Genomic DNA, 27,551 nt, shown 5'->3' on the forward strand with positions numbered 1-27,551 from the left:
CTTACATTTGGCTAACTTTTCTGGCTTTCAGATAACTGTAGGACATTGTTATTTACCATTAGAAGATACAGTTTGTAGGCCGGCGCCGCGGCTCACTAGGCTAATCCTCCCCCTTGCAGCGCTGGCACACCGGGTTCTAGTCCCGGTCGGGGCGCCGGATTCTGTCCCGGTTGCCCCTCTTCCAGGCCAGCTCTCAGCTGTGGCCAGGGAGTGCAGTGGAGGATGGCCCAAGTGCTTGGGCCCTGCACCCCATGGGAGACCAGGATGAGTACCTGGCTCCTGCCATTGGATCAGCGCGGTGCGCCGGCCGCAGCGCACCGGCCACGGCAGCCATTGGAGGGTGAACCAACGGCAAAAAGGAAGACCTTTCTCTCTGTCTCCCTCTCTCACTGTCCACTCTGCCTGTCAAAAAAAAAAAAAAGAAGATACAGTTTGTCATGTTACTAGTAGTAGAACATGGAGATTACACATTGTTTTGTGACCATATTTTCGTTAAAGCTGATGATACATAAGTAACATTTAAATTATGTTACTTTGCATTATTGTTATTTCTTCAGCTAACATTTCTGTACTTACCCATTTTGTTTAATATTAGCCCCCTAAACACCATGACATGTAACGTGTTTGGATGCTGTTTGATTTATCATTTAAATATTTAAAGAAACAATTGCAGTTAAAATTTTGATCGTGAGATACCTTGCAAATTTGTATTAAAAGAAACTTGTTTCAAAAAATTGTATGTGAACTAGTACTAAATTTTCCTAGTGTCAATTTACCTAAAGAAACATGAAATTAGGATTTATGTCACACTAGTTGAATATAGGTTAAATTGTAAAATTTTAAAATGTAAGTTGCATTCAGTAACTTGTGTTATCAAAAAGCTTTAATGATGTGTTTATATATTACTAGTCTTTAGGTGAAACTGCTAATGATAACATTCAGTAAGAAATTTGGATTATTTTTCAGCAGTCTATTTTGAGTACTATAAATTGTCTTAAGGAATAACGCATGAAGACATTTTGGTACTTTTACTGTGGACTAGAATGATTTGTTAAATTCTTTGTACATATCAGATGTTTGAATTTTTAGAAAATTCCTATATGTTTGGTTCCTAACTAATATCACTGATAAATTTTTCTTTACTGAAAAAAATAAAATGACACTAAACATCATTGATTTCTATCAAAATAATTTTACATAGTATGCTACGTAAACTTGTTTATGTGAAGAATTAACAGTTAATATGAAATAGATATTAAACAAAGGTTTTTTTATTCTAAAATATTTTTTCATTGTAAAATATTTAAGGCATGTAGAAATCTAAAACATCCCTTTCATAGATTTATACATTATTTTACTGAGCTGCTAATATTTGAGTTACTAGTTAAATAGTCAGGAAAAGACAACAAGGAGTTCATCATTTCATGAAAGTAATGGATGTGCACTGTGGAAAAGTTAGAATATGTTTCCAAAGCCAAAACTTAGAGCTTCCAGTAATTACATCCATCCAGAAATAAATACCATTAATATTTTCATGTACTTTTGTCAGTTTTTTGTAATTATATTGTATTTAAAAGCAAAAATATTTCAACTTAATATGTAACCTGCCTTTTACATTCACTATAATTTTAACCTTTTCTTCTTATTCTTAACCTCTAATGTTTTAATGATCATTTACTTCATGTGTGATTTGTGTAAATATATATGGTATGTTCAGAAACTTTTGCTGTTTCTACTTTTCATTTTTATAAACCGTACTGGGATGAGTATACTTATAACCTAATGTGCAGAGATGAAGTAGTTTTCTTTTCCTTAGGATAAATTTCAAGATACGAACTTTTCGGGTCAGAGTATATTAAATCCTTTTATGTACCACCTTAACTGGATTTCGTAAAGTTACTTTCATGTTACGTGAATTGAAATTTGTACTAAAAAATAGCTAGGTCTTGTGCTACATAAAATATTGAATAAATAATTAAATTGTATGATATTTATCTGATAATATCTGATAAAAAATAACTGGTTAGGCTATCGCCCAGCAGTTAAGACCGTGTTTGTGATACTCATATCCGATATCCCGAGTGCTTGGGTTTGCACTTTTCTGCTGATGCACACCTTGAGAGGTAGCAGGTGACGACTCAAGTAGTTGGGTCCCTGCTACCCACGTGGGAGATCTGGATTGAGTTCCAGGCTCTCAACTTTGGCCTGGCCAAACGCTAGATGATTGGGGTTTGAGCCAGAGGATGAGAAAATTCCTTCCTTTTCCCTCTCCTTCTCTGCTTCTCAAATAAATAAAAATTGAGATTAAAATATAATTTAATAGGTTTAAGCCAGTTTATTCCAGAGGGAAAAAATGGCTTGAAATACTCTATTTTACTACCTTATTTTTTCATCAAGAAACTTTTTGTATTTAATTTGATAGAGAGCACCCATCCATGGCTGTGTCTGTTAGATTATTTTGTATATCAGTCTTTTCTTTAATAGATAATTTACTGAGCATTTTCTGAGTGCTAAAATTTTACCAAACACACAAAACAAGGTCCTCACCCTCAGTGAATTTCTAGTCTATTGTAGAAGGGCAGATAATAAAATTAAGCACTATAATTTGAGATTTTTGCTTCTTGAGACTAAAGCAGGATAATGTGTTAGCTGTAGGACACATGTAGCATGTGGGTCCAATAGTTTGAACAACAAAGGCCTCTCTCATGAGGTAGCATCTGATGAGTTCTGGTTGATTTGGTAGGTGAGACAGGACCAGTCTTGCAGAGGAATGGGATTGCAGGCACATAAAGTAGCAAATGGAAATACTCTGAGGTAAACACAAACTTCAGTTGTGTAGAAAGCATGCTTGTCTGGCAGGACTGTGGCAAACAGCAGGGAAACACGAGTCTGTTGTGGAGGTACAGATGCAGTGAGCAGAAAAATCTGATTAATGCAGAAAGGCATATTAATCCTATTGTATGTGTTAACTCTAAGCTTCAGGCAGATACATTAAAATTTTTCTTTATTGACTTTGGTAAGACTCCCTTAAGTAAATTTTTAATCAAATATTAACACACTTATAAAAGTAGACCTAGTGTACAGTTGATTCAATGATTGTGATGAACATACCATTGTAATTACTCAGGTACAGAAGCAGCTTTCCTTACCCTGCGGGGCTCCTGCTCTTGCCATCTCTCAGTCACTTCCTTTATCTTCCCTCACGGTCTTCCTTAGTTCATGCCCCTGCTACCTGTGTCTTTTTGTTTTCTTCTTGTCCCCGCTACATCTGTAGGAACAGTTTGTCTATGTTGTGTTTATTTGTGCTTCATTCATTCCTGCTGCTGTATAGCATCGCAGTCATTGAATGAATACACAGTAGTTTGTTCATTCTGCTTTAGTTGTGGAAAGCAATAATGATTGTGTTAGCTGCAGCTTGGAAAACAACAATTTTGGTATTAACAGTTTTATCCTTGTATTTTGATAAATATGCGTATGCATTTCAGTTGGGTAGTAGATGTAGAAGTGGTAAGTGCTAAGTTATCGGGTTTGTGTATTTTTACTGTATTCAGCTTTTTTTTTTTTTTTAAGATTTATTTATTTATTTGAAAGGCTGAGTTACAGAGAGAGGTAGGGACAAGAGGTAGAGATCATCCATCTGCTGATTTATTCCCCAGATGGCCTCAACAGCAAGGGCTGAGACAGGTCAATGCCAGGAGCCAAGAGCTTCCTACAAGTCTCCTATGTGGGTGGAGGGGCCCAAGCACTTGGGCAATCTTCGAGTTCTTTACCCAGGCCGGTAGCAGGTAGTACATTGGAAATAGAGCAGCGGGAGGTGAACCTACACCCTGTGGGATGCTGACAGCACAGGTGGCAGCTTTACCCACCAGGCCACAATGGCAGCCCCATATATTCAGCTTTACCAGATGTCAGCAAACAGCTGCAAAGTGTTGCTCTGTGCTTGCTGTGTGCTTACTCTCCCTATGGCAGTATATCACAGTTCCAGTTACTCATTACTGCCAGTATTGGGTATTGTTGGTCTCTTTCATTGTAATAGTTCCAGTAGATAGTGTTATTGACTCTTGCTTTTAATTTCCATTTTTTTTTTCCAAATTACTGCTTGTTCTTCTGACTGAGAACACCATGCAGATATACGGGCCTTTGATTAAAGTATCCAAAAATACAAAGCCAGAATATTTATATTAAGAAAAAAAAGTTTAAAAAAAATGGACAAGATTGGCCAGTGCCACGGCTCAATAGGCTAATCCTCTGCCTGCAGCACCGGCACCCCGGGTTCTAGTCCCAGTAGGGGCACTGGATTCTGTCGCAGTTGCTCCTCTTCCAGTCCAGCTCTCTGCTGTGGCCCGGGAGTGCAGTGGAGGATGGCCCAAGTGCTTGGGCCCCACGCCCGCATGGGAGACCAGGAGAGGCACCTGGCTCCTGGCTTCGGCTCAGCTCAGTGCGCCAGCCACAGCATGCCAGCTGCAGTGGCCATTGGAGGGTGAACCAACAGCAAAAAAGGAAGACCTTTCTTTCTGTTTCTCTCTCTCTCACTGTCCATTCTGCCTGTCAAAAATAAAAAAAAAAAAAAAAGTTTTTAAAAAATTGCCAAGATTGTCTTTCGCCCATAGTTAATGCACTTGGCATCCTGTAGAAAGGAACCCAAGGTGCAATTATCCAAGGGAGCAAATAACTAAAATGCCTTGGCCCAGAGTGGGGTGAGAGTGAGCGTAGGAGCAGCAGGTCTTTGGCTGTTGTCCTAACCACACTTTTTGCCAGTCATCAGAACCCATTGCTCAGGAAGAATAGGGTTATGAGGAAACACCGCCTTGCTCCTGAGAGTTCCCTCCCCCAGAGTGCAGGGTTCTGGGTTGGGTCCATTGATCTGGTCCCACAACCAGTGTGCTCTCCCTGGCGAGGGAAATGCTATTTCTTATCCTGACTTGAAAGGAAAACACTTCCCACCCAGCTACTTTATAACGTTGGAGCCTCTAGTGGAGCGTGTGTGTTACAGAGTGATGTCCTCCAGGACCTCCCTTGCTTTTTGGATCAAGCGTGGTTGCAATTCTATGACCTCATTCCTTAGTCCCAGCAAGAGGGAGAAAGGGATGTTGTGAACACGATTTGTTCTTTTTTAGGTCTCTTGGTTTTAGGTTTCATTTTTTTTAATGATTTATTTATTTGAAAGTCAGAGCTACAGAGAGAGACAGATACCTGGGTGGGAAAGGTGGTGGGATAGGGGGCAGGGAGGAGGAGGGGTAGGATCTACGTCCACTGCTTAATTCCCCACATAGCTGCAACAGCCAGGCCAAAGCCAGGAGCCAGGAGCTTCATCCAGGTCTCCCACATGGATCCCTCCGTGTCTCTAAACTTTTTTTCTTGTGTAATATCAGCTTATAGTATAAATTTCACTCTGTTAAACTACAAATAACAACTAAGTTACAGTGGTTGGAAGTGCTGTTTAAGACTTTCAGAGAAACCAACAAGTATCTCCATGAATGCCTAAAAATAAATGCAGCAATTCAAGAAACAAGAATAAGGAAAGCAATATGACGCTCCCCAAAGGAACACAACACTTCAGTACTAGAATGTGAAAATGAAGATTGAAGAAATACTCGAAACAGAATTTAAAAAATTGTAGAATTACTTAGAATTAATTAGAAGCAAATCCATGAATTAAAGAAATCCATATGTAATATAAATGAACATTTTTCTCATGAAATTGAATATTTAAAGAGAAATCAAAATGAAAGATTGGGAATGAAGAATTTGATAGATCAAAAAATAAAAAATATGATGGAAAACCTTCACAACAGAGTCAGTGAAGCAAAAGAAAGAATATCTGAGTTAGAAGACAAATCTCTGGAAATTTTACAGTTAGACCATAAAAAAGGCAGAAGAAATTAGGAAACTAAAGAACTGTGTTAGAGATTTATGGGATACTATCGAAAAACCCAACCCAGTATACAGATCTTAGGAATTCGTGAAGGTGTGTGGAAAGAGAAGATGGATTAGAAGGCCTTTTTAGTAAAATAATTAAGTAAAACTTCCCTAATTTGGAGAAACAAAGGGACATCGAAGTACAGGAAGCTGTACTCCTAAAGGCATGACAAGAAAAGATCTTCACTATGACACATAACAAACAGAATTTGAAGGAATTTGTCACCACTCAGCTAGTCTTAAAAAAAATGCTTAAGGACACACAGCAACGCAGAGACATGGTCATCACTAGGAAAGAAGGTGAAGGCAGAACATCCCCCAGTAAACGTACAAAGGAATTCCAAAATAAGCAGTAGGAATATTTATGGAAAAATGAAAGGACACATCATTAATTACCAGTAGTCACTTTGAATGTAAATGGCCTCAACTCACCATTTAAAAAATAAAGACTGGCTGAATGGATTCAAAAACAGGACCTATTTGTTGCCTACAAGAACACATCTGACCACCAAAGATACATGCAAACTGAAAGTGAAAGGATGGAAAAAGTTAATCCATGTTAACAGAAACCACAACAGAGAAGATGTAGCCATCCTAGTATCAGACAAAAAAGACTTTAAGACAAAAACTGTTAAGAGACATAAAAGGATGCTATATAATGATTAACGGATCAATTCAACTGCAAGATGTGACTATTATAAATGCATATGCACCTAATTACTGGGCACCTGGCTATTTAAAAGAAATGTTAATGGATCTAAAGGGAGACATAAGATTCCCATACAGTAGTAATGGAGAACTTCAATACCGCACTTTCTGCAATGGACAGATCAATCAGAAAATCAGCAAGGAAACAACAGAGCTAATTGGCACTGTAGACCAAACGAACTTAATGGATATCTACGGAAGTATTCATCCTACAGTTGCAGAATACCCTTTTTTTTTTTTTTTTTTTGACAGGCAGAGTGGACAGTGAAAGAGACAGAGAGAAAGGTCTTCCTTTGCTGTTGGTTCACCCTCCAATGGCCACCGTGGCTGGCGGCACTTTGGCCGGCGCACCGCGCTGATCTGAAGGCAGGAGCCAGGTACTTCTCCTGGTCTCCCACGGGGTGCAGGGCCCAAGCACTTGGGCCATCCTCCACTGCACTCCCTGGCCACAGCAGAGAGCTGGCCTGGAAGAGGGGCAACCGGGACAGAATCCGGTGCCCTGACCGGGACTAGAATCCGGTGTGCTGGCGCTGCAAGGTGGAGAGTTAGCCTAGTGAGCCGCGGCGCCGGCCCTGAATACACATTCTTGTCAACAGTACATGGAAAGTGCTCTAGTATAGACCACATACTAGGCCATAAAACAAGTGTTAGCAAATTAAAAAAAAAAATCGCAATCATACCATGCATCTTCTCTGACTACAATGGAATGAAGCTGGCAATCCACAACTCAAGAATGTCTAGAGCACATGCAAACACATGGAGACTGAACAATATGCTCCTGAATGAACAGTGGGTCATAGAAGAAATCAAAAAACTATTGAGGAACACTTTGCTTTTTATGCTATTTGTTGAACTCTTTACTTATTATAGAGTTAATCTTCTGTGTATAAGTGATTCTAGTAAAAAATAAAAATAGAAATAGATAGGGAAGAGGAAGAAGGGTGGGAGGGCAGGTATGTTGGGAAAAATTACTATGTTCCTAAAGTTGTATTTATGAAACGCATTGTTTGTATACCTGAAATAAAAATTTTCTGGGAGCAGATGGCGGTGGGGGCGGGGGTAGACTTTCATGTCATTACTACTTTTCAATCTTATCATTTGCTGAGAGATGAAGTATTGGAATCATCGGCTGTAATTTTGTGTTTATTCCCCTTTCAGTTTCATCAGTTCTGCTTCACATGTTCTGAATCTCTGTTGTTCATTGCATATACGTTTAGGGTTATGTTTTTTCTGAAGAATTCACTTTTTTTAAAAACATTATGGAATACTCCTTCTGACTTATGGTTATATCTCTTGTCATGATATCTGTTTTGTCTGATAAATTTAGCTACACAAGCTTTCTTGTTGCTTTACGCATACACTTTTCATTTATATTTTTATATATCATGTTTCTTATGACAGCATGCAGTTGGTTCTTAGTTTCCTGCTCTCAGCAGTCTGCCTTTCCTACAATTTCTGCCTTTGTATATGTGTGTTAAAACCATTCTCACACCGGCGCTGCAGCTCAATAGGCAAATCCTCCGCCTGCGGCGCCAGCACACCAGGTTCTAGTCCCGGTCGGGGCGCTGGATTCTGTCCCGGTTGCTCCACTTCCAGTCCAGCTCTCTGCTGTGGCTTGGGAAGGCAGTGGAGGATGGCCCAGGTCCTTGGGCCCTGCACCCGCATGGGAGACCCGGAGAAGCTCCTGGCTCCTGGCTCCTAGCTTCGGATCAGTGCAGCACGCTGGCCACAGCTGCCATTAGGGGGTGAACCAACGGGAAAAAAAGGAAGACCTTTCTCTCTGTCTCTCTCTCTCACTGTCCACTCTGCCTGTCAAAACAAACAAACAAACAAACAAAAAAACAAAAACAAAAAAAACACAAAAACAAACATTCTCACTTTATGAAATTAATGATGTGGTTGAGTTTATGCTTTAAGTTTTTAGTTTTCCTAAACTTTACTTTGCATTCATTTTGAAGGCCCTGCACACTTTAAATATAACACTTAACTATCACCTGATTTGCATCACTGTCACTACAAAGCCTATGTGGTTGTTCTTCCATCTGTGATTTTTTTTTCTGACTGCTGTTAAGTGGTGTCTTTATCATTGATTTTTAATTTGGTTACAATATGCCTGTGGTTTTCATTGCTTACTTTACTTGGATACATTGAGATGTAGGAACTATGGTTTATTGTTTCTATATGAAATCTGGAAAGTTTCTGGCAGTTATTCAAGTTTTTTTTTCATCTTGTATTTCTGGGGCAACCTTGGTACACATGTTAAATCATGCTATGGCAATATTTAATAATTACTTTTTGAAGTCCTGTTATTTCTATAGTTTTTATTTTTTCAGAATCTACTTTTGTTGAAACTGGTTTTTCATCTTGGTTCTAGGTTATATTTTCTAGTTATTTTTTATTAGATAGATAGTGAATATAAATTTTTGATTTTCTAATTTTTGTGTCTGCAAGAATGTTGAATTCTGTCCTAGCAGTTTGTTAGTTGATACATGGTCGTCGTGTTTCAGTGGGGGTGGTTTTGAAGCTATGTTTTGACAAATGTAGAATAATCTTTATTGACTGTAAAGTCAGTTTGTCTCTTTTCCTAAGGGGTGGCATTTTGCGAATTTCCACTAAATAAGCTGAATTTTCTCAGTGTTGGGAATTGTTCAATTACAGCTATTCAGAGGTTGCTCTCTCCACTTTCTCCTGGCATTGTGGGGTTTGACTGTGCACAGACACAGCTTAGCACCCAGCACAGACTCGGGGAATCCCTTGCCTAGATGGTCTTTGCTTCACTGCAGGTTTGCTCTGGAGTTCTAGCTGTCTTAGCCTTGAGTTTTCATCAGTCTCCACAGCTTAGAAATTCCTGTGATCTCTCAAGTTTCTCTTTCTTTACCTTTTCTAGCAGCAATGTCCAGGTAGAGATGGAGCAGTGCTTAGACTCACCTCGTTTGTTTCCCTTATCAGTGATTGCAGTCTTGCATTTCCTGTTAGCCAGTTTATGAAAAGTCTTTTAATACCTATGATATGATGAGTGGTTAGTACTCATTCCATTATGGCCCAAATAAAAATATCTTCTCAAAGCATTTTTCTTTCTTTCTTGTTTTTCGAAGAAAAATTTTATTTATTTATTATGAAAAAAAAAAGCCCCCATCTGCCTGTTCACTCCCAGATGCCTGCAATAGTCATGGCTAGGCTAGGCCAAAGCAATGAGCAAGAAACTCAATCCAGGTCTCACATGTGGGCAGCAGAGAAGTATCTACTTGTGCGCTGAGCACTGCCTCCCAGGGTCCACGTATCAGGAAGCTGCAGTTGAGGGATGAAGCCCAGGAAAGCACTGGGCAGAAACCCTCTGCAACAAAACCAAGCAGCTGCTCAGGAGGCAGAGGTGGGTCACAGACTCCAGGAACTCTGGTGTGAGCCGGGGGTGCCCTACCTGATGCTCTTAAAGATGGATTTCACTGTTAACAGTTTTCCGCTGGCAGAGATTTTCTTCCATCCTTTTAGAAGTCTGCCGTTGTCTTCTGGCTGCCATTATTTATGTTAAAGTGTACGGTCATTTTAATTGTCCATTTCGATGTTCTCTTTTTTTCCTATCTGCATTTATAAGTTTTCTCTTTGATGTTAAAGAATTTTATTATTAGGTTCCTACTCATTTTTACTTCTCGGGAAGTTTTTGTGCTTCTTAAATCTGTAGCTATCTAGGAGATGGGATGGTTTGCAGTTGGGAAGGAGGTTATGGGGGGAAAATCGCTGTAATCCAAAAGTTGTACTTTCAAAATTTATATTTATTAAATAAAAGTTTTCTTAAAATCTGTAGCTGTCTTTTGACTGTTCACTCTCTTTCGTTCCTCAGGGGTGATTTCCTTCTCATTATTTGTTTTTGTTTTTGTTTTTGTTTTTTTTTTTTTTTTTTTGACAGGCAGAGTGGACAGTGAGAGAGAGAGACAGAGAGAGAAAGGTCTTCCTTTGCCGCTGGTTCACCCTCCAATGGCCGCCGCTGCAGCCGGCGCACCGCGCTGATCCTGGCAGGAGCCAGGATCCAGGTGCTTTTCCTGGTCTCCCATGGGGTGCAGGGCCCAAGCACCTGGGCCATCCTCCACTGCACTCCCTGGCCATAGCAGAGAGCTGGCCTGGAAGAGGGGCAACCGGGACAGAATCCGGCGCCCCAACCGGGACTAGAACCCGGTGTGCCGGCGCCGCAAGGTGGAGGATTAGCCTATTGAGCCACGGCGCCGGCTTGTTTTTGTTTTTGACAGGCAGAGTGGACAGTGAGAGAGAGAGAGAAAGGTCTTCCTTTTTTTCCCATTGGTTCGCCCCGCAATGGCCGCTGTGGCTGGCGCGCTGCGGCCGGGGCACCATGCTGATCTGAAGGCAGGAGCCAGGTGCTTCTCCCGGTCTCCCATGCGGGTGCAGGGCCCTAGGACTTGGGCCATCGTCCACTGTACTCCCAGGCCACAGCAGAGAGCTGGCCTGGAAGAGGGGGAACCGGGACAGAATCCACCGCCCCGACCAGGACTAGAACCCGGTGTGCCAGTGCTGCAGGCAGAGATTAGCCTTATTGAGCCGCGGCGCTGGCCTCTCATTATCTGTTAGAATTTTTCCGTTTATTACCTTTGTCTTTTATGCCTTCTTCCCCCCAGTCCCTCCTTTCTTTATTCCTCAGACTTGGTATTTTCTTGCTTTCTATTCTATTCTAGGTCCTTAATTCTCTGTCAATTTATGGCTCAGTGTTAAATTCATCCATTTAATTATTTCAGTTGTTACATTGTCTAGTTCTGAAATCTCTCTATATTTCTTTCTTAGTTTCTATTTCATAGCCAGAATTTTCAGTTTCATCCTTAATTCTTTGCATAGCTGCGCAGTATCTTTATTATCTGAATTGTGGAGACCCTGTTTTCTTGGTTATTGTGCATTGTCTCTTTTGATAGCTATCTAGTCATTTTCTGCATTACTAGATATCTCTTGTCATGAGATTCTTGTAGAGTGGATCCGCCTTGTGGTCTCATGAAATCTTTTGACTTTTTCTCAGACTGATGACTAAATGAAAATGGACTTTGATTCCAAAAATAATTTTTTTAAATGTACTACTCTAATGTTTAGAAAATCAGAAGGAATAACATCTGCCAACTATGCTTCTTTATTAGGGTGTGTAAGTAACGCTGAAGCGACTTAGGCAGAACTCATTTTCTATGAATTTGTCAACATCAAGGGGTTTGATTTTTATCCTAAAAAAGTATATTTAACAGTAGGGTGGATTTTGACTCAGTTCTTCCATTATACCAAAAAATAGTTTGAAGATAGGAAATATTGGAAAGCAGATTAACTGTCTGGGTTTCTCATTTGAGAACCTACAGCCTCACCTCTGGTCATGTATCAGGGCTGTCTGTCACAGGGTCCTGAGTTACGTTCTATTTACAAGTGATGCCTCCTATAATCTGCTTTATTGTAAAGGTGGTCTGAAACACCTGTAATTCCTGTTGTCACAGTGTCCAGGTGCAGCTGGTACTGCTGTTGCTTGTTGCCTAACACCACTTAAGGCTAAAAATCCATGCTCAGTGTCACATAAAGGTTAATGAACATAAAGATTTCTTTTTTCCCACATCCAAATTTACAGATGTCTGGATTTCTTTCATAGACTTGAGAGAGTTCTGTGGCTCCCAGGTTAAAGACCCATTCCCTAAAATGATGCTTTATTATTTAGGTGTCTTTACCTGTTAAAAAAAAGAAACATTTATGTCAAACAATTAAATTCATGAATGTAACAACATCCATCTGAACCAAAAAAAGTAAAAATGTACAGTTTTATGTATGTGTGTTCTTAAAGTAATAGGACCATTGTTTTAACAGGTCATTGAGATCCAATATAATAATTTCTCGTTACAGTTTTGGAAAGACATTGTTGATGATAATGAAGTACGTGACCTCATTTCTGACAGAAACAAGTCTCACGGTAAGTCAGTGGAAGCAACGTTATGAAATAATTTGTTAATACTAGTAATAATAATAAATAAAGTATCAGTTTAAGTGAGATTGTGTTTCTTGATTAGACGGTACAGCAGGAGACTGGATTTGGGAGTCTTTATTTCACCCACCTCGAAAGCTGGGCATTAATGATATCGAAGGGCAGCGGGTTCTCCAGGTGGCAGTGATTTTGCGGAATCTTTCCTTTGAGGAGGGCAACGTGAAGCTCCTGGCAGCTAACCGCACCTGTCTCCGCTTCCTGTTACTCTCCGCGCACAGTCATTTCATTTCTCTAAGGCAGTTGGGCCTGGACACTCTAGGAAATATTGCAGCTGAGGTAAGCCTAATAATATGAACATGCACCTTGAAAATCATACCAGAGTTGGCAATGTTATTTACTTTAAAAGTTTCGGAAGTGAGATTTTGTAGTTGCTATATTTATAACATACTAAATGCTAACGTATATCTGTTGTGTGGAAGAATCACACACTTTTGTGGAAGAAATATTTACAATGAAGCTTCAGTTTTAGTGATGGCTGTTCTCACAATAGTTGCGTATTTTAAAGTTATGCCACCTTGTCCTGGTCATTTTTATTAAATTTCAAATATAGAACTCTGAAGGAAGCACACTTCAACAGTACTATTCTTTCTTTTTTTTTTCAGCTTTTATTGGACCCTGTTGATTTCAAAACGACTCATCTAATGTTTCATACTGTTACAAAATGCCTCATGTCAAGGGATAGGTTTTTAAAGATGAGGGGTGAGTGCTCATGTAAGTTTTCTGTTGTCTGAAGCAGATGAACTTTATCATTTGTTCACAACCGTGTGTGCATTTTGCAGGCATGGAAATTTTGGGAAATCTTTGCAAAGCAGAAGATAATGGTGTTTTAATCTGTGAATATGTCGATCAAGATTCGTATCGAGAGATCATTTGTCATCTCACTCTACCAGATGTGCTGCTTGTAATCTCAACACTTGAGGTGCTATACATGCTCACCGAAATGGGAGATGTTGCTTGCACAAAAATTGCAAAAGTAGAAAAGAGTATAGGTAAGACTGAACCAAAAATAATTTATCTGTGCTGCCGAGGAAAAAATTGCAAACGTGGGACTGTACAGAAACCTCAGTTGATATTTGGGTTTCTTGTTACTTTGAGGGAGTCTTTACACCCTCAGACACACTTAACTGTGCACACCTTTTGCCAGTTTTAGATGAGCAGAGACGCGTGTCCTGAGGGAGACCAGGTTCTGCCTTAGGAATCCCGTGTATCACACTGGATGTTCCCAGACTGCTGCGTCTCAGTGCTGTAGGGACAGCTCTCTGGTGCAGCCCGCAGTTACCACTGCTGAGCAGCTGAAGCTGAGTGAAGCTTCTGGTTCGTTTCTGTCCGTAACATGGGTGACCTGTCTCAGAGTTACCAGTTTTAAATATACATCCTAAAGCACACCAGCTCAATGGTTTTTTTCCTCTGTGTCTAAAAATGATGTCTCTTGAGTAAAAATAACTAACATCAGAATTAATAAAGATTTAACCTGAAAACCACTAATGTTGAGAAGTTAAGATGTTATTTTTCATATCAGCTGTTTCTAAATCTGGCTACCGGTCAGAATCACTTGGAAGCCTTTTAAAAAAGATGCCTGCCTCCCCCCCCAGAGCTTCTGCGTCAGTCTGCAGGAATTCAGTCCACAGGTAGTTCAGATGTTCATGGACTGGCATTAGAGAAGGGGTATTCTGTACAACATTGTTCTCCAGCAGTGGCCTTGTTTCATAGTATTATTGAGCAATAACTATTGATTTTTAAATTTATTTCAGACATGTTAGTGTGTCTGGTTTCTATGGATATTCAGATGTTTGGCCCTGATGCTTTAGCTGCAGTAAAACTCGTGGAACATCCAAGTTCCAGTCATCAAGTGTTGTCTGAAATCAGGCCACAAGCTGTGGAGCACATCCAAGCCCAGGCGCCTGTAGCTTCTGCCTCAGGTTAGTGTTTGTCGTACTCTTTATCAGTGTGATTATGGGTATGTAAAATTAATAACGAGGGTTAACTTGAATATGCATTTCAGAAAACTGGTAGTTTAAGGGGAGTTTGGGGTGTGTACTTCACATTCCAAGAGTAGTAGGCCAAGGCGAGCACAGAGGCAGAACAGTGTTCCAGAGAAAGCAGTTCCGAGAACGGAAGAGGCTAGGTAGTCACAGTCTTAAGAGCAAGAAAAAGTGACCCACAGGAAACTGACATACAAATGATGGCTTATATTTCTTTATAATTCTCAGGGTGACCATGAGGATACAGGAAGATGATATCCTGACACCCACAAATCTTGGACCCAACACCAGAGAATCAGCTTAGGAGCAGATGCATATGCATGTTTGCCTGTGCACACATATACACACACACCCTAGTGTTCCTAGTGTTCCCCTGGCTCCATGCTGTTTAAAATACATTTCATTGTAATGTAGACCTAGCAATAACCAGTCTTCACCTAAGTCCTCTGACTTCTTCCTCATGGCTCATTATGTGTTAGCATTTCTATATTTAGCACTTGCAGCCTTTTTAGCACTTGTCTGCCTTCCTTTGTCCCCACAAAGAGCCCAACTTCCACTTCCTGGCCTTTCCACTTCCTACCTTCCCACCGCCCTTTGACCCCATAACTCTTCTCCAGTATTCTTGAATGGAAGGTGCTTGTTAGCTCAGGTCATGTCACTTCTCCCTCTGCAGTCAGTGCAGAGGCACTCTAGAGTGAGTTTCAATGTCTTTCTCTTCTTACAAACTTGGTAGCATCTCAGTTCCTTCTTCACCTCTCGCTTGTCTCACCTGTGGTGCTGAGTTCTTCACCTGCTCTGAGTATCATTCTGTCCCATCTCCTAGATGCCACATCGTGGCACCTCTCTTTCTTCCCTTCTCTTTCAGCTAGAAATACATTCAGATCTTTCTTATCCTGAGTCACTATGCCCAAAATCTCATTGTTAATCCCTATCACAAACCGTCTACTCACCAAATTTTGCGGAGTCTTCCTAAACACCCTGACTTCTGTATTTGCCCGTGCTTGGGATTTTGTTCTCACTCTTCCTGTGTTTCTTTTCACATTCACTCATGATCCCCACATTCTTTATGAAAGCTATGGGATAGGTGTCACATATGATATTAATTTCTATTATGTCCTTCTCAAGTATCTGGTAGTTATAAATATACCTACCAGAACAGGACAAATGATAAGAGGCAGAACTAGGCAATTTTAACTGTCACCCTACTCAATGAGCTTGTACCTATAGGTAATAGATGGTAAAGAGCTAATGCGTGTTGCAGAATATGTGGTCAGAGCAGTGATGGTTTCTCAGCCTTGATGAAGATAGGAAACAGATTGTGTTGCCAGCTAAGTAGATACAATGTCTCTGTTTTTAACCTAAAAGAAGAAATTAAATTAATGGAAGGTAGTAGAGGGACTATTAACCTAGATTTGGGGCAAATGGTAAATTGTCAGTGAAACCGCTGAGCTGTACTGGGCCATTGGACAAAGATTCAAGGGTGACTGTGATGAAAGCTGCTGGTTTTGCTACATGATTGACCTTTGACCCTAACGGTACATTTAGCCTCGAAAAATGAATCCTGCCTTCCAGTCTTAAGATTTGGTCCATTTTGTCCATGGACAGAATTAAACATGAGAATTTGTAGCTTATTCATTTACAAGATGATCCATTAACAAGACAGGCACTCTGTGTTTGGAGAGTTCATTTTAGTTGGAGAGCCCACTGTTGTCTGCTCACTCCGGATGGCAAGTTCAGATGGTTTCACTGACGACCCTTTGTGCTCTTGTTGTGGGATGAGTTGGGCCTAAATTAATTTTCCAAACTCTTGCCTTTGACTTAGAAATGTGTTCTAAGTACAGACCCAAGCATAGCTTGCAGTGTGATGAACTTTATTTACAAAGTGAGGAAAATACACAGGTGTTCCTTCAAGAAGTGGGCCAAGAAAAGGGATTTTCATACCCTGCTCTGCTCTTCCTGGGTCCATGAGGAACAGAGAAGGAGCTTCCACTCTTCCTATTTTTTTTTTATTTGAAAATCAGAGTTACACAGCAAGAGAAGGAGAGGCAAAGAGAGAGAGAGAGAGAGAGAGGGAGGGAGGGGTCTTCCATCCACTGGTTCACTCCCCAATTGGCCGCAACGGCCAGAGCTGCACCAATCCAAAGCCAGAGCCAGGAGTTTCTTCCAGGTCTCCCAGGTGTCAGCCTTGATGAAGATAGGAAACAGATTGTGTTGCCAGCTCCTGGTGCAGGGGCCCAAGGACTTGGGCCATCTTCTACTACTTTCCAGGCCATAGCAGAGAGCTGGATCGGAAGTGGAGCAGCTGGGACTTGATTCGGCGCCCATATGGCATGCTGGCACTGCAGGCAGCAGCTTTACCTGCTACGCCACAGCGCCGGCCCCTCTTGCTAGCTTTTTGTGAGCTTAGAAAAATGGAAGTGTTTATGAGGTACCACCCCCAAGGGTAAGAGGAAGTACTTCCTGGGGAGGGGTCTCCTGATTGACAGGTGAAAATGGCAACACAGAGCAAAGGAGGTGCTGCTTCTAGCTGATGAGCTTGAAGTTATCTAAGCTCTCCCACATCACTCTGACACCACCGTAGTTCACTGCTGCAGGGGTTGTCTGCAAACTGCTCCCTTCCCCTCATTCCCGTCACCCATTTGTAGGTGAACATCTAAATTTCCTCATCATAATTTAAACAGTTGCAAAAAAAAGATCTTTCCGTGATGTACTGTATCAAGGATCTGGTATCCAGTGGGATCTTGATAAGATCATCCATTTTAAAAACACAAACTCTTCGAGATCAGAAATTTTACATCTTTCTTCTACTTTCCAATATCCTCACAGAATTTTATCCTAATGTAAAACATTCTATTGGACAGTCTTTTGCTCATCATTGTATCGGTGCTTTCCAAGGATAAAGTAGACGTTCTAAAGTTTTTTCAGTTAATTCCTTATTCTTTAAAGCTCTGTTTCAAAATTTATCTTTTCATTACATGGTTTAATAATAAATCCCACATCAAACAACAATAAATGTAGTGGAAGTTTTTATAAGTAATTGTTAAGTAAAAAGCAGAACTACTGGAAGTGCATTTCTTAATGGGATAGATCGGACTGCCCCGACCCAGAAACTCCAGAAGCAATTAATCTGGTTATCTTTAAATGAATGTTACTCATTGCTAGGATGAAACTAAAATCAGCATCAGTTTTTTAGCTATGTTTTCCCTTAAGTTTATGTAATTTGAAAAATATAGCTCACATTAATAGATTAGAACTTGTAATTATTTGATGTTCTTTAAAAATATTGAACTTTTATTTTTTGTCACAATTATTTATTCATTTATTTATTTGAAAGGCAGAGTGACTGAGAGAGAGGGAGAGACAGAGAGCCACTAATTTAGTCCCCAGATGTCTGCAGGAGCCAGGAACTCCATCCTGGTCTCCCCCATAGGTATCAGGAGCCCAAGTCCTTGGGTCATCTTCCACTACCTTCCCAGGTGCATTCACAGGAAACTGGATGAGAAGCAGAGTAGCCGAGACTTGAACTGGCACTCGATATGGGATGCTGATGCCGATGCCGAAAGCGGCTGCTTACCCTGCTGCGCCACAACTCTGGCCTCCGAACTTATTTTTAATGATCGTCTGACAACGAGTTCTCCTTTGTTTTCGCTGAAATCAAAGAATTAACAAGTATCTAATTTGTAAGAGTATTTGTTGCCTCCTCTTGAGAGACATTTTTTTGTTCCTAGAAAACATATATCCAAAGATGTAAACAAGTTACTACTATAAATATAGTGCATTATGTGGAAAATAGAATTCTTGGTAGCCAAATCATTCATGTTATTGTTATTATTAAAACATTCGTGAGTTGCAACAAAATATTGCAAACATCGGAAACAGTGCCTCATGATGTCCTAGTTAACTAGCGTAACATGTGCTTTATTATATACTAGTTTATTTCTCAACTCTGTGTATTTTTATGTGTTTATACACCTTCAAAGGTATCTGTTGTGACTATCACGGGGTTCAGTTTGTGTGAGTCACGTATGGCATATGGTGGGTGAGTTTTCCGCAGTAGAGCTAATTTGCCTTTTCCTTCAGCTTCTAGAGCAGTTGTAGCGCAGCATGTCGCCCCACCTCCAGGAATAGTGGAAATAGACAGTGAGAAGTTTGCGTGTCAGTGGTAAGTACCCTGTGACCTCTTTCCTACCCATGCCATGCTTTCACTATGTTCCGCATGTTTTGTGCTTTCCTACAGCAATATTCTCTTTTTTTTTAAAGATTTATTTATTTATTTGAAAGACAGAGTTACAGAGAGAGGTAGAGACACAGAGAGAGGTCTTCCATCCGATGGTTCACTCTCCAATTGGCTGCAACAGCTGGAGCTGCGCCGATCTGAAGCCGGGAGCCAGGAGCTTCTTCCTGGTCTCCCAGGCAGGTGCAGAGGCCCAAGGACATGGGCCATCTTCTACTGTTTTCCCAGGCCACAGCAGAGAGCTGGATCGGAAGTAGAGCAGCCGGGACTAGAACGGGCACCCATATGGGATGCCCGCGCTTCAGGCCAGGGCATTAACCCGCTCTGCCACAGCGCCAGCCCCCAGCAATATTCTGTAGACTTGTCTGCTTTGCTTGAAGTAGTTTCATGGCATGAAATACCTATAATTAATTGTTCTTTCTTGCCTTCTATATTTATATACGTTGACCTCTTATACATAAGGAATCTCTTGGAATAATATTTGGAAATGAGTATCTTCTCTTTCTGAAGTCTCAGTAGAGAAAGGATTATCAAAGTTGGAAAGATTTATGTGCGGTGTGTGTGGGTGTGTGTGTTTACCTTAGGCACAGATTTGGTCTTATAAATACCAATTGCACATCTCTCCCAGTTCTTGAAGAGGGAGGAGAAAGTCATTTTACAATCATTTTATCACAATTATTTGATTTAGTTAATAGGAAACAGCTATGTAGCCTGTTACACATAGTGAGTTCTGGAAAAACTCCTTCAAGGGTATTTAGGACTCCGGTTCTGACCTCAAGATGGAAGCCAGTTCAAGAAAAAGACAAGGCTGGGCATTTGGCTCAGCAGTTCAGTCACCTGCATCCCACACCAGAGTGCCTGGTTCAAGTCCCAGCTATTCTACTTCCAATCCAGCTTCCTGCTAATGCTTATCCTGGGAAGCAGTGAATAATGACTCAAGTACCTGGGTCTCTGCTACACACATGGGAGACTTGAGTGAAGTGCTGGGCTCCTGGCTTAAGCCTGGCGCAGCCCCAGCTATTGCAGACATTTGGGTTATGAATCAGTGGATGGAAGGTATCTTTCTGCCTGCTCCACCTCTTCTTTCTTTTCCTTTCACACAAAAAATGAAAATAACTGAATAAATAATTTTTTTTGACAGGCAGAGTTAGACAGTGAGAGAGAGAGACAGAGTTATAGACAGTGAGAGAAAGACAGAAAGATCTTCCTTCAGTTGGTTCACCCCCCTAATGGCTGCCACCTCCAGTGCTGCGCTGATCCAAAGCCAGGAGCCAGGCGCTTCCTCCTGGTCTCACATGTGGGTGCAGGGCCCAAGCACTTGGGCCATTCTCCACTGCCCTCCTGGGCCCCAGCAGAGAGCTGGACTGGAAGAGGAGCAACCACGACTAGTACCCAGCACCCCAACCAGGACGGAGGATTAGCCTAGTGAGCCACGGCGCCGGCCTGAATAAATAATTTTTAAAAGATCACAGTGTTTTAAGAATAGAAAGAAAGACTGAAGTTTGAATTTGTAATGGATTAGGAAATAGAAAGGTTTTGAAATGGAGGAATGGCTGTGTGTGTAATATCGAAAGTGTGTCTATTTTAGGGAGTAGTTTAGAAGCTTGGGTGAGTTTTTCTAAAGGGATTTGATCCAAGAGCTGAGGAAAGTTTAATCTTAGCTCAGTTTTTCACCATTGTCCTTAGCACTAGTGCAGATAACTCATTTTTAGGAACTTCTGTTCCAGTCTGATTATTATAAGATACAAACTTGAGTATTCACTGAATAAAATTATTTCTGATGCAACAGTGTTGATGTGGGGGGGAGCCAGTGCTGTGGCACAGTGGGTTAACGCCCTGGCCTGAAGCGCGGGCATCCTATATGGGTGCTGGTTCAAGACCCGGCTGCTCCTCTTCAGATTCAGCTCTCTGCTATGGCCTGGGAAAGCAGTAGAAGATGGCCCAAGTCCTTTGGCCCCTGCACCTGTATGGGAGACCTGGGAGAAGCTCCTGGCTCCCGGCTTCAGATCAGCGCAGCTCCAGCTGTTGCAGCCAATTGGAGAGTGAACCATTGGATAGAATCCCCCACCCCACTCTGTGCCTCTCCTCTCTGTGTGTAACTCTCATTTTGAAATAAATAAATAAATCTTAAAAAAAAAAATGTTGACAGTAGACCAACTCTACTATGCTGGGATGTGAACATTATTTTTATATTTGTTATTAATGATTTTTTTTATTTTGATTTTTTTTTCACAGCAGAGTGGACAGTGAGAGAGAGACAGAGAGAAAGGTCTTCCTTTGCCGTTGGTTCACCCTCCAATGGCCGCCGCAGCTGGCGCGCTGCGGCCGGCGCACCGCGCTAATCCGATGGCAGGAGCCAGGTACTTATCCTGGTCTCCCATGGGGTGCAGGGCCCAACACTTGGGCCATCCTCCACTGCACTCCTTGGCCATAGCAGAGAGCTGGCCTGGAAGAGGGGCAACTGGGACAGAATCCGGCGCCCCGACTGGGACTAGAACCCGGTGTGCCAGCGCCGCAAGGCGGAGGATTAGCCTAGTGAGTCGCGGCGCGGGCCTGTTATTAATGATTTTTAATACTCAAATAGGTATGATTAAGCAATGAAATCTCTTGATTTAATCTGTCTTAAACATCGCATATAGTTTGACTACTAACACATGAGATAGTGAAATATAGTTAGTGTATAGAATTATTAATTAGTAACTCATTGCCTTCAGATAGTTTTAGAATTTTTATGTTGTTTCCCATAATGTATTGTATATTGACTTTATATTTTTCTTCTTTTAGGCTAAATGCTCATTTTGAAATAAATCTAGATTGTTCTGTTTCTCGGGCAGAAATGTATTCTGAATACCTCTCAACTTGCAGTAAATTAGCACGTGGTGGAATCCTAACATCAACTGGATTTTATAAATGTCTTAGGTAGGACGCATAGTTCTTTAAATGTTTGAAGAGCTAAGTTACATCATGCATGACACCTCTTGCTTTCTTAAGAAAATACCAGATATTTGTCTGTGTTAAGAATCTGCTAGCTGAAGTTTCACGTGGATAGGCTGCGCTGCATTACAGTTTGTGTTGGGAAGTTCTGAAGCTTACTCAAGAAAAGGAAGAAGTTAGTTCCCTTTTTTTTGCCTACCTACTTGTCCATGTTAAAGACGTAACTTCGGGCCTTTTTAATGTTAAATGATAATCTGTGATTAATACTCTGTTTTCAAATAGCAGGACTGTTTGCTGTTTTTCAAGTTTCATAGAGTAAATATTTTTATTAGTTACGGATGAAATAGAACTGTTTAAACACAGCAACACTGTGTTTTTTTAAATTGGAGGATTCATCTGTAGATATTAATTTGCTTCCCACCTTCACACAGTAGAACCTCCTGACTCGCCCTGGTTGGCACACAAGGAGCAGTGCGGATAGTGTACCGTGAGAAGTCAGGCGGGGCTTCTCCCAGTTCTCAGCACTGACAGAGTGTGTGTCCCCTACAGAACAGTCTTCCCGAATCACACTGTGAGGAGGGTCGAGGATTCCAGCAGCAGCGGGCAGGCGCACATCCACGTGGTGGGGGTCCGGCGCAGGGCCCTCCCACTCCCCGTGCAGATGTACTACCAGCAGCAGCCAGCGGCGACGCCTGTGGTTCGTGTCGATTCTCTTCCTGACGGGTCTCCAGCTCCTCCACCTGCAGGTAATAATTTCTATTGTGTTTTAAGCGTTGTATTATGTAAATTTAAAGTGTACAGCTTTTCCTTGTTTTTCTGGTAGTGCTTTCTTACTTGAGCTGTTATTTTCTCATAATCATATGATTTGAAGTTGCTGAATATTAATTTTTTAACGGTATTTTTTTGCATTAAGTAAAGTAAGTCCTAATTGCAGACTTCCAGTGCATTTCATTTGAATTTTGGCTTTTTTCCCCCTGTTTTCAGGAATCCCTCATGGATCACAAGCTGTAGGAAACCATTATCAGAGGACTCCTGTTACCAACCAGTCTTCAAGCTTGACTGCAACACAAATGTCTTTTCCAGTACAAGGTGTTCATACTGTGGCTCAGACTGTTTCAAGAATTCCACCAAATCCTTCAGTTCATACCCACCAGCAGCAGAATGCTCCAGTGACTGTCATTCAAAATAAAGCTCCAATTTCTTGTGAAGTTGTTAAGGCGACAGTAATCCAGAACTCTGTGCCCCAGACAGCAGTTCCTGTTAGCCTTGCTGTGGGAGGAGGGCCTCCCCAGACTTCTGTGGTGCAGAATCCTAGTGCAGGGCCACAACCTGTTACCGTTGTGAACTCCCAGACTTTGCTACACCACCCATCTGTAATCCCACAGCCGTCTGCATTACACACAGTGGTACCAGGACAGATAGCTTCAGGCACCCCTGTTACAGTAATTCAGCAAGCGGTCCCACAGAGTCATATATTTGGCAGAGTACAGAATATACCAGCATGCACTTCTGCAGTTTCACAGGGTCAGCAGCTAATCACCACCTCACCCCAGCCTGTGCAGACTTCATCTCAGCCGACGTCAGCTGGTAGCCAGCCACAGGACACTGTCATCATAGCACCCCCACCATATGTAACAACCTCTGCATCCAATATTGTCTCAGCAACTTCAGTGCAGAATTTTCAGGTAGCTGCAGGACAAATGGTTACTATTGCTGGTGTCCCAAGTCCGCAGCCCTCCAGGGTAGGGTTTCAGAACATTGCACCAAAGCCTCTCCCTTCTCAGCAAGTTTCATCAACAGTGGTCCAGCAGCCTATTCAACAGCCACAGCAGCCAGCCCAACAAAGTGTAGTGATTGTAAGTCAGCCAGCTCAACAAGGTCCAACGTATGCACCAGCCATTCACCAGATTGTTCTTGCTAATCCAACAGCTCTTCCGGCTGGTCAGGCAGTTCAGCTAACTGGACAACCAAACATAACTCCATCTTCTTCACCATCACCTGTCCCATCTACTAATAACCAGGTCCCTACTGCCCTGTCATCATCTTCCACCCCTCAGTCACAGGGACCACCCCCTACTGTCAGTCAAATGCTGTCTGTCAAAAGGCAGCAACAGCAGCAGCATTCACCAGCACCCCCACCACAGCAGGTACAAGTACAAGTTCAGCAGCCACAAGTCCAGATGCAAGTTCAACCTCAGCAAGCAAACGCAGGAGTTGGGCAGCCTGCTTCTGGTGAGTCGAGTCTGATAAAACAGCTGCTGCTCCCAAAGCGTGGTCCTTCAACACCAGGTGGTAAGCTTATCCTCCCAGCTCCACAGATTCCTCCCCCTAACAATGCAAGAGCGCCTAGCCCTCAGGTGGTCTATCAGGTGGCCAATAACCAACCAGCAGGCTTTGGAGTGCAGGGGCAAACTCCAGCTCAGCAGCTGTTGGTTGGGCAGCAAAATGTTCAGTTGGTCCAAAGTGCAATGCCACCCACAGGGGGAGTGCAGACTGTGCCCATCTCGAACTTACAGATATTACCAGGCCCGCTGATCTCGAACAGCCCCGCAACCATTTTTCAAGGGACATCTGGCAACCAGGTAACCATAACAGTTGTGCCAAATACGAGTTTTGCAACTGCAACTGTGAGTCAGGGAAATGCAGCTCAGCTCATCGCTCCAGCAGGAATCACCGTGAGTGGCACGCAGGCAGGAGTTGGGCTTCAGGTGCAAACGCTTCCGGCCACGCAGGCATCTCCAGCCGGACAATCATCATGTACTACTGCTACTCCCCCATTCAGAGGTGACAAAATAATTTGCCAAAAGGAGGAGGAAGCAAAGGAAGCAACAGGTTTACATGTTCATGAACGTAAAATTGAAGTCATGGAGAACCCGTCCTGCCGACGAGGAACTACAAACACCAGCAATGGGGATACAAAGGAAAGTGACATACAGGTGGGAAGTCTTTTAAATGGGAGAAAGTACAGTGACTCAAGTCTACCTCCTTCAAACTCAGGGAAAATTCAGAGTGAGGCCAGTCCATGCTCACTCTTTAGTAATGGGCCATCGACAGATTTCGGTGAGAATGGAGCATCTGGAAAACAGAACTCAGAACAGATGGACGTGCAGGATATCAAAAGTGATTTGAAGAAACCCCTGGTTAATGGAATCTGTGATTTTGATAAAGGAGATGGTTCTCATTTAAGCAAAAACATTCCAAATCACAAAACTTCCAATCATGTAGGAAATGGTGAGATATCTCCAATGGAACCACAAGGGACTTTAGATGCCACTCAGCAAGATACTGCCAAAGGTGATCAATTAGAAAGGATTTCTAATGGACCTGTATTAACTTTGGGTGGTTCACCATCTGGAAGCAGCATACAGGAGGCTTCAGCCCTGGCAGCACAGCAGTCTAGTGGTACTGATTTGCCCAATGGACCTCTAGCTTCAAGTTTGAATTCAGATGTGCCTCAGCAACGCCCAAGTGTAGTTGTCTCACCACATTCTACAACCTCTGTTATACAGGGGCATCAGATCCTAACAGTTCCTCACTCAGGACCCCGAGTGTCCCATTCTGCCCTGTCATCTGACGTTCGGTCTGCAAATGGCACAGCAGAGTGCAAAACTGTCAAGCGGCCAGCAGAGGACAGTGACAGGGAGACAGTCCCAGGAATTCCCAGTAAAGTCGGAGTTCGGATTGTTACAATCAGTGACCCCAACAACGCTGGCTGCAGTGCCACAATGGTTGCTGTGCCAGCAGGAGCAGATCCAAGCACTGTAGCTAAAGTAGCAATAGAAAGTGCTGCGCAGCAGAAGCAGCAGCATCCACCAACGTATGCACAGAATGTGGTCCCGCAGGTGAGTCACCGCACCACGGTGTGCCTCTTACCCACTGTTCTCGGTCGCTGATGCAGCCTGGAGGTGATGCTGTGGTCGCTCGCTCACACTCGGGCAGGCCTATGCTTTTTCTCCGGCTGTAATAGGACACTTTTCAGTTGTTAACCATGACACATGGTTGGATCTTTGAGGTTTTTTTGTGACCCAAATTAGTAATCTCAAGGTAGAGAACATCTACCTAACATCATTTGGAGAATTTAGAAAATTCTGAGCCTCTGTCTTTTTTGAGTGCTTCTATGTTTGATTTACACACACATGTTTTTGTGCCCCTGTTAGTAGTACACTTGTAGGAAAGGTAAGTCCCCTAAGAACTTTATGAATGTGTTCTTGTGATATTTATGCATTGAACTGGTTTACTTTCTTCTTAAGAGGGCATTGCTATGTATCAGTTTTATGTTTTTTGATATTTCATGTTTTTGTGTTTCCACTTCTTGCTCTGCTGTCGTAGTTCTGCTCTTCCCTGTTTGACGCCTGTAGCCCTGTGCCTGCATGCCTAGCACTACACTGTTTCTAGGATCAGAGCTGCTGAAGTTGAGGGCTCATTTGGCTTGTGAAGACTGCTGTTCCACTGAAGTCCAGGGTTCACTTTGCAGTTGCCACCACTTGGTTCGCAGATCACGTCCTTTCCCGTGGCTTCCTTAGTTGCTGTAGAGCCAGACCTGCTGTACGAGCTCTGCTAGCACCTTCTCGTGGGGGTTTCTTCTCTCTGCTGACAGTTAACAACAAGCAAATGTGTGGCAGTTGTCAGCGTTAGTACCAGACTGCAGGGGACTACAAGATGGAAGGTACACAAATAAAAAGAAGAGCCCCTTGTTTCCAAGCAACTCTTGCACGGCTACGCATCTTTCTTCATGTGCCTGGATAAACTTGGACCCCAAGGCCTCGTGGGGTTTCACTTTGTATGTTCATGTCACCTAGATCGTTTTCAAAGTAACTGAATAAGTTGTGTATGGACGCTGCATACATGGTACTAATAATTATAGTGAGTTATCAGTAGAATGTGCTGAATCATTTGTACTCAAATTCCACAAGGTTTTTTTTTTTCATTTACACACTATTTTTAGGTAGTTAAATGGTAAGTACATATTAGACATTTGAAACTTTGGGTATTTATGTTTTTTCCTATATTTAATATTTTCTCAGTTCACCATAATTGATATGCACAAGTTTGTTCTCTTACAGTCCATTCAAATCCTAATAGACCAGTAGTCTGCTGTCCTTCTAATAGAGCAGCCCAATAGGAGAAGAACTTTGTTACTGTGGAGTTGTTTCACCAGCTCCTTTTCTTGTGTCCTTGATCTCTTTTGTGGGTGCATTCAGTAAACGACACCTTAGTAGCAAAGAGTGCACAGTGATACTATGTATGATTTGGGCCTGTGCTAAGTACTTTGTCCTGAAGCATTTTTGCATTTAATTCTTACAACTCAATTAGGTGTAAAGATTGTTACCAACATTTTGAGAAATGTGCACTCAGTGAGCTAAATAACTTATCCAAGGTTACCAACAAATATGCAACTGTAGCCAAAACTAATACTTTTAACCCATTAGCTGCTCCACTGTTCTGAGTGATTGTCCCTGTCAGTGTCTTCTGAAGACACTCTGTAAAGTTGTAGGAAGATCTTTCTAAACCCAACAATTGATTATCTGAATTGTTACATTACAGAATATTAGTACTTCTAAATGGTCATTTTAGGACATTAATGCTGCACATATTCACATAACATGTTAAGCTTATAAGGCAGGTATTTCAAACCATAAAATGAATGCATTTTGTTCCTTATTTGGAAAATCTGTACTAAATCCTATGCATCATCCCCAAGAATGTAGCTTACATAAAATAACTACATTCTATATTTCTAAGTTAATAACTATTTGGCACATAGGAA

At 41.9% G+C, this 27,551-nt stretch overlaps 1 protein-coding gene across 4 annotated transcripts in view; it reads left to right on the top strand.

The window, feature by feature from the left end:
- ARID2 (AT-rich interaction domain 2) overlaps nucleotides 1–27,551 on the top strand; it is a 148,235-nt gene that overhangs the window by 84,868 nt on the left and 35,816 nt on the right. For 2 of the 4 annotated variants that reach the window (XM_051850994.3, XM_089304801.1), the window contains exons 7-15: nucleotides 12,496–12,562; nucleotides 12,660–12,910; nucleotides 13,237–13,333; nucleotides 13,414–13,623; nucleotides 14,386–14,553; nucleotides 18,697–18,778; nucleotides 21,635–21,769; nucleotides 22,334–22,530; nucleotides 22,769–25,626. In XM_051850994.3, the coding sequence (XP_051706954.1) occupies nucleotides 12,496–12,562; nucleotides 12,660–12,910; nucleotides 13,237–13,333; nucleotides 13,414–13,623; nucleotides 14,386–14,553; nucleotides 18,697–18,778; nucleotides 21,635–21,769; nucleotides 22,334–22,530; nucleotides 22,769–25,626 (4,065 nt within the window). Of the gene's footprint in view, nucleotides 1–12,495; nucleotides 12,563–12,659; nucleotides 12,911–13,236; nucleotides 13,334–13,413; nucleotides 13,624–14,385; nucleotides 14,554–18,092; nucleotides 18,297–18,696; nucleotides 18,779–21,634; nucleotides 21,770–22,333; nucleotides 22,531–22,768; nucleotides 25,627–27,551 lie in introns of those variants that run through there. The other 2 variants (XR_016213678.1, XM_089304802.1) reach the window with 2 other exon arrangements.

This window comes from Oryctolagus cuniculus, chromosome 9 (genome assembly GCF_051225735.1).
Source record: "Oryctolagus cuniculus isolate XC-2025 breed Fujian yellow rabbit chromosome 9, ASM5122573v1, whole genome shotgun sequence".
Classification (NCBI taxonomy): Eukaryota; Metazoa; Chordata; class Mammalia; order Lagomorpha; family Leporidae; genus Oryctolagus; species Oryctolagus cuniculus.